Source organism: Myxine glutinosa, chromosome 14, assembly GCF_964187855.1.
Source record: "Myxine glutinosa chromosome 14, kmMyxGlut1.1, whole genome shotgun sequence".
In the NCBI taxonomy this organism is placed as follows: domain Eukaryota; kingdom Metazoa; phylum Chordata; class Myxini; order Myxiniformes; family Myxinidae; genus Myxine; species Myxine glutinosa.
This window is the reverse complement of record NC_136274.1, coordinates 83507391-83520919: the sequence shown is the minus strand read 5'-3', so window position 1 is coordinate 83520919 and position 13529 is coordinate 83507391. Positions and strand designations below refer to the sequence as shown.

At 44.7% G+C, this 13529-nt stretch overlaps 1 protein-coding gene across 7 annotated transcripts in view; it reads left to right on the top strand.

Moving 5' to 3' along the window:
- Positions 1–13529, top strand: part of SYNJ1 (synaptojanin 1) — a 111545-nt gene that overhangs the window by 66896 nt on the left and 31120 nt on the right. For 5 of the 7 annotated variants that reach the window (XM_068136352.2, XM_068136358.2, XM_068136356.2 and 2 more), the window contains 4 exons: positions 1600–1707; positions 2097–2182; positions 2372–2459; positions 3549–3922. In XM_068136352.2, the coding sequence (XP_067992453.2) occupies positions 1600–1707; positions 2097–2182; positions 2372–2459; positions 3549–3922 (656 nt within the window). The remainder of the gene's footprint in view (positions 1–1599; positions 1708–2096; positions 2183–2371; positions 2460–3548; positions 3923–13529) is intronic. The other 2 variants (XM_068136353.2, XM_068136355.2) reach the window with 2 other exon arrangements.

Here is a 13529-nt window from a genome sequence, read left to right as displayed (position 1 = left end):
TTACTTGTGAACCATTCATGGGATTTTGATCAAATTTGGTGTTGGTATATATTATGATGCAAAGATCAACTGATTAGATTTTGGCATCAAAGGACAGAGGTCATGTCAGGTAACAATGTGATACTTGCGAAGAGCTCATGGGATTTAAATCAAACTTTGTACAAGTATGTATAATGATGTAATAATGTGGGCGGAGGCATATCCATATCGGAGTCTTTTTTTCATTTCTCTTTTTTTCTTTTTTTTGTATACTGAATCGAGGCTCGTGAAAGAGCTAACATTTACTTCACAAACAAATCAACCAGACAAACAAAATATATAAAAAGAGGGAGCGGAAGACAAGATGGGGAGAGAAGGGGAAGCACACAAACACAACATTTGAGAGCAGGGAGATGTGTGGAAGGGAGAGGGCTTGGCGGGAGGAGGCATGGGAAAGGGAGGGGGGGGGGAGGAGGGAGAATTATAAAACACAAGGACACCAAGGACTTCCAGGACAGAAGTTGGTATTTCAAAAAAGTGGAATTGGGGTGAAATTAGCGGGGGTAGAAAAGATCAAGGTTTTGGATGGGGGAAGATAAGAGATGGTGGTGAACAGCTGTTTTAAAGACCTGGAGGGTGGAGTGGGATTGAAGAGAGTGAGGGAGTTTGTTCCAGAGGCGGGAGAAAAGAGGAATGAAGGAGTGAAGGTGAGCAGAGAGTCTTGATTTTGGCAGTTTAACCATAAGATGGTTGCAGGCAGATCTTGTGCGACCTGTAGGAATATTTGCGGGACAGAGCCCAGAGAGAGCTGGGGGGGTGGGGGGGCAAGGCCAGAGAGGAGTCGGTAGAAGATGGAAAGACCACCAACCTGCCTGCGGTGAGTGAGTCAGAGGCCCTTGGAGTTAGCTTCATCGCGGGAGATTCCAATGATTCTGAATGCTTTGGTTTCAATAGCGTGAAGACGAGCTAGGTGTGAGGCAGGAGCACCAGCCCAGAGGGGAGAGCAGTATTCCATTGAGCTGCGGATGAAAGCCTTGTTTGTGGTGAGGAGCTCAAGTGTGCCAAGGAAGGACTTCGCACGACGGAGGATGCCCAGTCGGCGACTGGCTTTAGAGGCCAGATTTGAAATGTGGTTTCTTGCAATGTATTACAAGTCTTGTTCCTGCAATGTATTGTTTTCAACTTTCCAATTTCTAATTGGCTCACAGAAAAGCTTGGAAGTGGTATCATTTTATTTGAGCTGTCTATTCCAGGTTTGATTTCTGACCAATCTACCTGTATATACTGTGTTTTGAGTGCCTCGCAGACGAGACACTTCATCAGTCGGTACATAGTCTTTCTGAGGGAGCATTAAGCTGGCCGTTCCATGTTATGGTTTTTTGTTCCAGTACCCTGCTCAAACTTGAGATTCCTGCTCTCGTTGATGATTGTATGTGCAGTAACATGTGATTGAGAAGTCTAGTTCAGGGGTGGGGTATAAATGCTTCGGAAAACGTTCACGGGCAGCCTGAGTTGCCCTCCTCCCCCCTTGCTCCACTTGACATTCTACATAGGGCTACATATAACAACTACAATTTATTATCCCTCAGGAATACAACTTGACTTTGTTCCCATGTGTAGCAGACATGCATGATGTGCAGTTCGTCTCAGTTTGCAAAGAGGCGCCACCTCGTCCTGCACCACCACCGGCCAGGCCTCCTCCCCCTCAGCGACCTCCACCACCAGCCAGTAAGTGTTTATAGCCAGCCTTTCCTTCTGTGAATCGTTAAACATCTGAAGGTATCACATTCAAATCTTTTACTTTGTGTCGCTGAGAGGCCCTTGGAACCCTTTGTTTGCGGTGTGGATGGATTTGTTCAGTGATATACGTACGTACAGCTTGCTCTCCAATTAGTATCAAAAAATAAAAATGAATAATCACTACAAGCATTTATTTATTTTTCATATTCATTCAAAAGCACCTGTTGTTCTGCAGGTATGTACCTGATCCTGGCACCTCATTACCCTCCTTTTTCCAATCTTAAGTCCTTCAATTTATACTCTTATTTATTTATTTTTGGAATGTAATAACTTTTGGAATTTCATAACAATGGGCCATTCATGATTATGTTTTGCAGTGAAGCAGCAGCATCACTTTTCAACACCGTTATTGTCTGAACCTGTACTCGGTGGAATTGCGGTTTCTCCCCATTCTTCTCCGCTGGTACAGTTGCACCCTTTTGCCCTTCATATTTTGGGTTTTCACTTTTTCTTTTGCCAAACACCCAACCATTAATATCCTTGCAGCTCTGGACCGTTGCGACGTGCTTGGACCGACATTTCCATAAAGGTGTCATTTGGACTTGTCATGCATTTGATGTTTTGTGGTTGAGGTACACTGCATGTCTTCCAGGACTCTTCTCGATCCCATGGGACCACTCTACCCAGTCGGCCACCACCACCCCCTCCTGCTTCTCGGTCAAAAGTTGGTGTGTCTGCTGGTTCGTTTGTTCCCTCTCCCACCCCTTCTCTCTCCCCCCCCCCTCCTTTCCCACAGTTAACTGAAAATAGATAGTGTATATGTGTATGTTGCTCTGATGGGAGGGCATTGGGAAAACATCAGCTGCCTATTTTTTTTTTTGTCAGAGGTAATGGTAAATTGAGTTGGATCTTGGAGCCGGTGTGAATCTGGAACGTGTGAAAACATTTTTCTAACTCGGAGACATGCTGAATGGAGAAGGTGGATCAGACTCGGCAACGGTTGCTGGAGTGAGATGTGCATGGAAGAAGTTTCGGGAACTGAGTGGCATGCTGACGAGGAGGGGAGTGTCGTTGAAGCTGAAGGGAAAGGTGTATGCTGTATGTGTGAGAAGTGTTATGATTTATGGGAGCGAGACATGGGTCATGAACGTAGAGCAGCAACGAAGGCTGGAAAGGGTGGAAATGCGAATGGTTCGATGGATGTGTGGAGTATCGTTGAGAGAGAGGAAGACAAATGATGAATTGCGAAAGATGATGGGAATATTGCCTGTGATTGATGCTGTGAAGAGGAACAGGTTGAGATGGTTTGGTCATGTGTTGAGGAAGGATGAAAGTGACTGGTTGAGAAGAGTGATGGAAATGAATGTGGAAGGAAGTAGAGGATGGGGAAGACCGAGAAAGACTTGGCTAAAGATGGTGGAAGAAGAAATGCGGGCAAGGGGGTTAACAAGGGGAGATGCAGAAAATAGGGCAAAATGGAGAAGATTGTCATGGGGGACTGCAAGTGTAACCCCCACTCTTGCAGGGAAAATGGCCTTAAAATGTCTGTTGTTGTTGTTGTTGTTGTGGAGGTGATGGTAAGGCAACCCAACGTAACTCGCCCTTATACTTGCAGGTTGGTCTCCTCTCTCTTCTCCTCCCCCTCGTTACCCTCGCCATTCCCTTGCTTGGTGTCCAACTGTGGTTCTCACTTCCCCACTATCATTACATTGCCTTACCTCCCTCTGTTAAGCCAAGATTTTGTACACTGAAGATATTTTGTTTTGACAAGTGAATCTTGAGTGTATAAGAATAATTGATTATTTTTCTTCTCCTTCTCTACACCGCAGCACCATCTGTCCCACCATATCCCACTTCCCCTGCACAAGGTCGAGCATTTCCACCTGCACCTCTTCATGAACCTTTCCAGCCATCCCCTGTAGGAACACCAGAGATGCAGCATTGCCAGTCTTCCTCTTCATCATCGTCTCCTCTTGAGCCCACTCCTACACTCACGAGTTCTTTCTCCCTGTTCCCCAATTTGCCACCACCCCTCTCTCCGAGTTGTCAAGTGATTGTCACCCCAACACTTGACCCAAATTCTGTGCCTGATTTCCATGCACCGGCAATGTTTCCCTCTTCTCTAATGCCACCTCCTAAAGCTCCGCCAAGAACTAGATCTGCACAATCCTTGGTAAACCTTGAGCAGGAATCTCATTTGAAGGTATGTTTTGCTTTGGGGTGAGTTGTGTGAAACTGGTCGGTATCTGAAGACATATGTATCAGTTATTGGGTTTTGCCCAAATTGTGCAATTTTAAAAAATTTCTCATATATGCAGATATCCTTCTCGATTGTTGGACTTGGATTGAATCTGAGAGTTGTTATAAAATAATAATACAAACTAGAACTGCCACTGTAAAACTGCTCGCAGTGATGACCGGTTTACTCGCACCCACTTTTGATACAACCCCATTTTTGATACAACCCCACTTTTGATACAACCCCACTTTTGATACAACCCCACTTTTGATACAACCCCACTTTTGATACAACCTCACTTTTGATACAACCCCACATTTGATACAACCCCACTTTCATTGGACATACTTTGACACAACCCCCTTGGATACAACCCCGATACGGCGATACACACACACACACACACACACACACACACACACACACACACACACACACACACACACACACACACATCCCCCCCACCCACACACACACATCCCCCCTACACCCACCCACACACACACACCCCCACACCCCTCCCCCCACACGCACACCCCTCCAAACACACACACGCACACACACCAACCTCCCCCCACACACACACACACACATTCCCCCCGACACACACACACACACACCCCACCCCCAACACACACACACACACACACACACAAACACCCCCCCCCCCCACCCTTCACACACACACATATCCACACACACACACACATATCCACACACACACACATACACACACACACACACGCACACATCCGCCCATCCCCCCACACACAACACACACACACACACGCACACCCCTCCACACATACACACACACACACACACATCCAACCCCTCCTCCTCCACATGCACACCCCAACCCCTCCCCACACACACACATATCCACCCCCCCCCCCCCCCACCCCCACACCCACACACACATCCCCCCACACACATCCCCACACACACACATCCCCACAAACATACCCCCCCACACCCACACACACATCCCCCCTCCCCCCACACGCACACCCCTCCACACACCCACACCCACACATACACACACACACACATCCCTCCTCCCCCCACACGCACACCCCTCCACACACACACACCCACACATACACACACACACACATACACACACACACATATCCACCCCCCGCCCACACCCACACACAAACACCTCCACACCCCTCCCCCCACACCCACACCACCTCCACACATACACACACACCCCCCACCTCCACACATACACACACACACATCCGCCCCCCCCCCCCCTCCATACGCACCCCACCCAACCACACACACACACACACACACACACACATCCCCCCCACCCACACACACACATCCCCCCTACACCCACCCACACACACACACCCCCACACCCCCCCCCCCCCCCACACACACACACACACATTCCCCCCGACACACACACACACACACACACACCCCACCCCCAACACACACACACACACACACAAACACCCCCCCCCCCCCACCCTTCACACACACACATATCCACACACACACACATCCACCCAACCACACACACACACACACACACATGCACATCCACACATCCACACACACACACACACACACACACATTCCCCCTCCCCCCACACGCACACCCCTCCACACACACACACACACACACACACCCCTCCACACATACACACACACAATTCACGCACATCCACACACAAACACATCCCCACACCCACACACACACCCACACATGTCAATCCATGCACTGATTGCAGAAAAAGCGATTTTTAAAAGAAAATTAACCTGAAATTGCAGACAGAATTATTTATTTTATCTGAGAAGCCAAACAAGGTTTCTTCTTCTTTAGTTTTGCACAACTTTGTGTGAAATGCGATTGAGTTAAAAAAAAAAAGCCAGAATTTGACCAAATCTGTTTCATTCGTTTGTTAATACTAGGGCATGCCCGTACTATATATATATCTAAAAGTATATCCCCCCCCCCTCTATTTACATGCAATGGTTTGGTCCAAAGCTAACGGCTTGCGAGTACGGTGACAATCCCCCCCCTCTATTTACATGAAATGGTTTGGTCCAAAGCTAACGGCTAGCGGAGTTTGGTAAAGAAATCGCCATAGCGTGCACAAATGCGCAGGAAAGCGAAAGAATCGCAAATTAGTTTTAATTAGTTGTAAAACATAGTTTAACGCCAACATAGCGGCAACATAGTTTGCCAACGTGAAATAAATGAATACGCTCTCAAATGTGCCAAAAAAAAAAAAAAAACGCTACCCGTACGCTCTACCCCGCCCGTACGCCCGTAAACAAAAAAAACAACGCTCTTCGCTTCCGCCCTTCGCTCTGACTGAATTGGGAGAAATAATGCGCATAAGAAATCGAGAAATTATTATTTTCTCCGGAAGAAATCGAATTACGTACCGTAATGGCGCACGCGCTGGGCTCAGCATCAGCTCGCTCTCACATCGGCCACGCCTACGCAATAACGCGTTCTGTGATTGGATGCCGGAAGTGCAGTCCTCACTGTCCGGAAGGTCGTATATCGCAGTTACGATGAATCGCAAATTAGTTTTTATTAGTTTTAAAACATAGTTTAACGGCAACATAGTTTGCAAACGTGAAATAAATGAATACGCTCTCAAATGTGCCATCCGAGGCAGAGTGTGTCCGCCACGTTCGGCACACGCGATAGCTCGCTGCTCTCTGATTGGTTGAATCGTTTTTTGGACATAGCTCGGTAAGTAATTGTCCGATTAATATGAAACCTTGAAAAGGCACATCCTCGGGTCCCCAGCAATATACCTGGCAAGTTTCAAGTATATCGGACCGGTAGTTGTCGAGAAACAGCGGTCACAGACATACATACAAACAAACAAACAAACGTACAAACAAACATACACACAGAGATTACTGGAATTATAGATAGATACCTCTTCTATTGACAAATCTTCAATTATAATTTTATTTGAGGTTCAAATGACCGCGGGAGATCGTGTGATAGTGATCACGTCCTGAAGGACAAAATGGTGCGTTTCTTCTTCTTTCAACAATAACGACTTATAGCTTCGAGACCGTACATCCAATCGTCTTGAAATTTTGCACACTTGTTCCGCTTGATGAGATCTACATTGCATTAAAAATTCAAGTCGATCAATGCAGTGGTTCAAGAGTTGGAAGGTAAATTTTAAAAAGCTTCTATTATTTATTGTGGCCAAACCATGTGACTTATCAAAACGTCTCAAGTAACATTGAAACATCCCCCCATGAGGAACATTTGTGTAAAGTTTCCACTCGATATCTTCACAAATTATGGAGGTGATACCATTTCTAGTTTGAGCTTTAAAGCGTCATAACTCTGAAACCATGTGTCGGATGACATCGTGCTCCGATGCTTTTTTGTTCGTCATGGGTGTGCGAATATGCATGCCAAGTTTGGGCTCGATCCATTCAGCCGTTGTGGAGAAAAAGGGGTTTTTGTGTTTTTTCACGAAAAACAAGATGGGGGCCGAACCATGTTACGTATGACTTCGAAAAAAAAATCATTCTGAGTTTTTTTTTTTTTAACTAAGCATCTGGGAAAAAAATCTCATTTTCAGGGGAGAAAAAATTTTGTTTGACGAATTCTAACCTCTTAACGTTAGCATTTTTAATATACTCGATACACTTGTTTTTTGTTCCCATTGCAGAGTTCTTTAGAATGAGCCATTCCTCAAATTTTTCCATTGAGCGATTTCGGAGATAGAGGGGAAAAGTTGAATGTGTTTTACAAGATGGCGCCCATACCACGTGACCTATGACGTCATAATTAGCATTAAAATATTCTAGGAGCCGAGACGATCATTTGATGAAAATTTCCTGTCAATCCGACCAGCGGTTGCTGAGAACATTAATTATGAAGTTTTCAGAGGTGCAAAATAGGGCGGAAGAATAATAATAAGAAAAACTCTAGCAGTAATAATAGGTTACTCTCCATTTCATGGAGAGTAAACCTAACTAGATTATATTCATGGAAAACTTACCTCGCACAGTGAACTTGGTGCGAGGCAACTCTTCTGTTTTTGATGTTTTTAAAAAACTTTGATCCAATATGGCTGCCAGACCACTAAGCGATGACATCATAAATTTACATTCTCTAATATAATTGTTGCGTAGATCACGCTGAAGAAATTTTAAACTGATCATACTAAGTGTTGTCCCTGTCGAATTATGACGCCATAATTGAGGCACCAATGAGGTCATCGTTGACACCATTTATTCCCCATGTTCCAATGAGGAATTGGATGTTCTTTCCAATGAGTGAGTCTACGTCATGAGTTCTTTCCAATGAGCCATGTTTCAATTTTTTCCATGGGGCAGTTTTGGAGATAGAGGTGCAAGGTTTTTGGGTTTTTCCAAGATGGCACCTTGCCATGTGACCTATGACGTCATACTTATCATTAAAAAAATTATACAAGAGGAGGCGCTCCGATGGTGAAAATTTTGTATCACAATTGCAGAGAGCAAAAATTCATACTGATCGGATCAAGTGTTATACTTATGGAATTATGATGTCATAAGGAAGGCACAGATGACATCATAATTAACATATCTTATTCCCCATGGGGAGTTCTTGAAAATGAGCCATGTTTAATTTTTTTCCATGGAGCAGTTTCAGAGATATATGGAGGTGCAATGTTTTAACAATATGGTGCCTATACCACGTGTCCTATGACGTCATTTTCACTAAAAATCCCCCTAAATTTTCACTAAATAAAAATCCCTCCTATGGTTAAAATTTCGTATCAATCGTACCAACAATTGCAGAGAAAAAAAAATCAAAATGATCGGATGAAGTGTTGCACTTGTTGAATTATGACGTCAAAATGAAGGTACTGTTTATATCATTAAAAAAACCACCTTTAGAGGCCATTTTTCCCCGCAAGCGGGGGTTGGCCTTTTTCGGGAACTGTGGTTGTTGTTGTTTTTCGGTCCCCTTTTTGAAGCAATGTTTTACGGCCGGATGCCCTTCCTGACGCCAACCCTTTTTGCCGCCTTTAACGACAAACAGGGAATTACCAGTGAACTGGTACTCAATTTGCCGACCTCGGAAGGATGACAGGCTGAGTCAACCCCCCTGGCGTTAATTCAGCGATTGACCGGGATTCGAACCCAGGATCCTAGGATCCTAAGCCGGCACCCTAGCCGCTAGCCCAACACCAGGGTTACTGTTTATATCATTAACATATATTATTACCCACGGGGAGTACTTGGCAATGCACCATGTTTCAATTTTTTTCCATGGAGTGTTTCCGAGATAGTACAGCGGATAAGCTCTCATATTTTAACAAATTGTGCATTTTTTGAGAAAAGCATGAAATTTCTAGCATAGTTAGTATTTCTAGCATAGATACCATAAGGTTTATTTTCAGATGTGGAGGGAAGTCAGATTTGACCTCTGAGGACCGTGAGAGGTCAAATCCAAAATGGCCGCCAGTCCGCCGCGTCTAATGTTCTAACGCGCTTAATTTTGGAACCAAACAGTGTAGAAAAACATTATAGGTGTCATTTCCAACTAAATTGGGGATGCCCATTCATTTGGTGATACTTTTGAGATCGCCAGAACTCAAGCACATGCATTTAGGTCAAGGTCAAATTACGTTAAATATCTATTTTTATGATACTGCTTTTGGAAAAAGTTCATTTGAACTTTTAAAACTTTATTTTTTTCAGGTACAGGGAGGGATAGGTACAGAACACCCAAAGACCAGAAATGATGAAAAAAAGTGTTTGCACTGCAAGGAATGATGCAATAACCTCTGAAAAAATAACTAGTTAACCAAGTATGTCCACAAAAGCTTACATTAAATCAAGTGCAATGATGAAAATTGGTAATGATCAAAATCTAACAGTCTCCAGAACAGAAGCACAGTGCAGTGCACTTGAGTGCAGCTTTGGCACTTGCAGCGTCCAGTGCACCTTTTCTTGCAGCCACAGTGGATCGATTTTGGCACGATTTTGATGCTTCAGGGAGAGTGCTCCAAAGAGGCTGCCACCCAGTTGTCTCCTTTGTCCAGCCCCAGTCAGATGGGTCTGGCATCTCTGGATCCATGACCAATGCCTGGTTCCAACAGTTGGCCTGGCAGCAAGTGTGTTTGATGTGCTGCTGGAGTGCTGCCTGGGTTGGAGGAATGTTCTCTAGAGTTCTACACTTCTGTGTGAAGAGCTGTTTCCTGGCATCATTCACTTCCGTGCTCTCACTGGTTCGGTCGTACATCAGCACCACAAATCGCTCCAGCGTTGTGGTTGTGTGTTTCCCTCTCTCTGCCCCTCTTGTCTCCCGCTCCCTTCATTTTATGTTTTATGTGTCTGTTTGTCTTTTTTTGTGTTTAATGCGTTACGAGCCTCGACTTTGTATACAAAAAAAAAAAAAATTGAGCCTTCACTGACCTCACTTGGCATGCCTAGGAGTTCATTGAAAGCATCATTCACCTCTAAGAAAGACTTCCAAGTTTCCCAGGCAGTCTTCTTTCCTCTGCCAGCGAATGCAGATACAGTATCACACCCGGTGAAAGCGTGAAAGGTTGGGAGAGTCAGACACTGTGTTGGATTCAATGTGGCAACCATTTCGTGAACAGCTATGTACCGAAAGCTTGACCCGACACCAAAGGCAACCCACAGCTCATCAGGAGCATCCCCAATTTAGTTGGAAATGACACCTATAATGTTTTTCTACACTATTTGGTTCCAAAATTAAGCGCGTTTGAACATTAGACTCGGTGGACTTGCGACCACTTGCAACCATTCAAATCCAAATTTTGGATTTGACCTCTCACGGTCCTCATAAGTCAAATCTGACTTCCCTCCACATCTGAAAAACCTTATGGTATGCACTAATTATGTTAGAAATTTCATGCTTTTCTCATAAAATGCACAATTGTTGTTGTTATCCGCTGTACTAAGATAGAGGTGCAACGTTTTTTGTTTTTTCCAAGATGGCGTCTGCACCATGTGACCGATGACGTCATAATTAAAAATTATACAAGAGGAGGTGGTCCGACAGTGAAAACTTTGTGTCCATCAGAACAACAGTTGCAGAGAAAATAAAATTCATACGGATCGGATCAAGCGTTGTACTTGGCGAATTATGACATCATAATGTACATCATCACATTTCATCATAATGAAATTTTGTCTATCGGACGACCAACGTTTGCCATGGAAAAAATAATAATAATAATTGCACACACGCATGTAGAGTTGTGGCCAAAAATATTGGCACCCTTGCACTTCAAATAATGCACCATTTCTTCCAGAAAATTGCTGAAATTAAAAAATCTTTTGGTATCCACATTTGTATTTCTTTGTTTTGCAATGGATCAAAACAAAAAAAGCTGAAAAGAATACAAAATCTTAGCTTCCACACAGAAATCCTAAAATGGTCCGGACAATATTATTGGCACCTTTTAGAAGTTCTTAGAAATAATTAGATTTCAAGCAATTGATTCTCCTTTACTTTGGAATTGAACTCACCTGTGGTGAGTTGCAACAAACAACAACAACAACATGCATTTTAAGGCCATTTTCCCTGCTGGAGCGAAGGTTAGCCTTGCGGTCCCCATGACAATCATCTCCATTTTGCCCTATTTTATGCATCTCCCCTTGTTAACCCCCTTGCCCGCATTTCTTTTTCCACCATCTTTAGCCAAGTCTTTCTCGGTCTTCCCCGTCCTCTACTTCCTTCTACATTCATTTCCATCACTCTTCTCAACCAGTCACTTTCATCCTTCCTCAACACATGACCAAACCATCTCAACCTGTTTCTCTTCGCAGCATCAATCACAGGCTCTATTCCCATCATCTTTCGCAATTCATCATTTGTCTTCCTCTCTCTCAACGATACTCCGCACATCCACTGAACCATTCGCATTTCCACCCTTTCCAGCCTTCGTTGCTGCTCTACGTTTATTACCCATGTCTCGCTCCCATAAATCATAACACTTCTCACACATGCAGCAGACACCTTTCCCTTCAGCTTCAACGACACTCCCCTCCTTGTCAGCACGCCACTCAGTTCCGGAAACTTCTTCCATGCACATCTCACTCCAGCAACCGTTGCCGAGTCTGATCCACCTTCTCCATTCAGCACGTCTCCGAGGTAGCAAAATGTTTTCACACCTTCCAGCTTCATGCCGTCTCCAAGATCCAACTCAACATTTCCTCCATCTGCAGCTCCCTCTGTGCACACCTTACATTTGAATGTAGCTGCCACACTGGTTAATGACCCTCTCAAACCACTACATTTTTTATTAACCCACTCAGCGCACATTGCACATTGAATGGAGTTCACTCCGACACCCTTCCTGCATCCAGCACATGGCCACTTCCCAGTTCTTTCCACCTCACCACATGCTTTACCACTTGCCATTACCTTCGTCTTTCCAATGTTCACCTTCAGACCTTTTGTCTCCATACATTCCTTCCACTTGTTAATCTTTTCCTTCAGTCCATCCATACTTTCCGCAATCAACACCAGATCATCTGCATACAACAACTCCCACGGTAAATCCTCCTTTACGTTCCGAGCCAGCATCTCCATCACAGCTACAAATAGTAGTGGACTTAGTACCGACCCCTGATGCACTCCCACCTTCACCTCAAACTCACCACTGTTCCCATCCTTCGTCCTTACAGCTGTGCGCGCTCTTTTGTACATTGCCATCACTACTCTGATCAACCATTCCTCCACTCCTAACTTCCTCATTGCCCATGTCACTACTTCGTGTGGAACCCTATCGAATGCTTTCTCCAGATCAACAAACCCAAAAAACAACTTCTTCCTCTTCTCCATATACTTCTCCTGCAACTGCCTTACAATAAAAAGTGCGTCTGTCGTTCCTCTTCCTGGCATAAATCCAAACTGCATTTCGTCAATCTTCACTTTCTTCCTTATCCTCCTCTCACCTGTGGTGAGTTGCAGGTGCCTGCAATATAAAAAAATCACTCATTCAACCAGTTTGAATAGAGAAAAGGAGTCATTCTGCTGTTTTGTGTCTGTGTGTACCCCAATGAGCATGGAGAAAAGAAAGAAAAACAGAGAATTGTCTGAGGTCAGGTCAGACACAAGATTGTAGCTAAACATGGACAATCTCATGGCTACAAATCCATCTCCAGAGACCTTGGTGTTCCTGTGTCCACCATATGCAATGTTATCAGGAAGTTTAAAGCCCATGGCACTGTAGCCAACCTCCCTGGACGTGGCCGCAAGAGAAAACTTGATCGAAGATTGCAGCGAAAGATTGTTCGATTGGTGGAGAAAGCACCTCGATCAACTGCCAAGCAGATTCAAGCTGACCTTCAGACACAAGGTACGACAGTTTCAACTCGCACCATATGTCGCCAACTCTCTATAAGGGGGTTCTATGGGAGGAAACCAGAGAGAGAGAGAGAGGGAGAGGGAGAGGGAGGGAGAGGGGGGGGGGGAGAGAGAGAGAGAGAGAAAGAGAAAGAGAAAGAGAAAGAGAGAAGAGGGAAGGGGGGAGGGGGGAAGGGAGAGGGAGAAACAGACGAAAGCCCAACTGGAGTTTACCAAAACACTTGAACA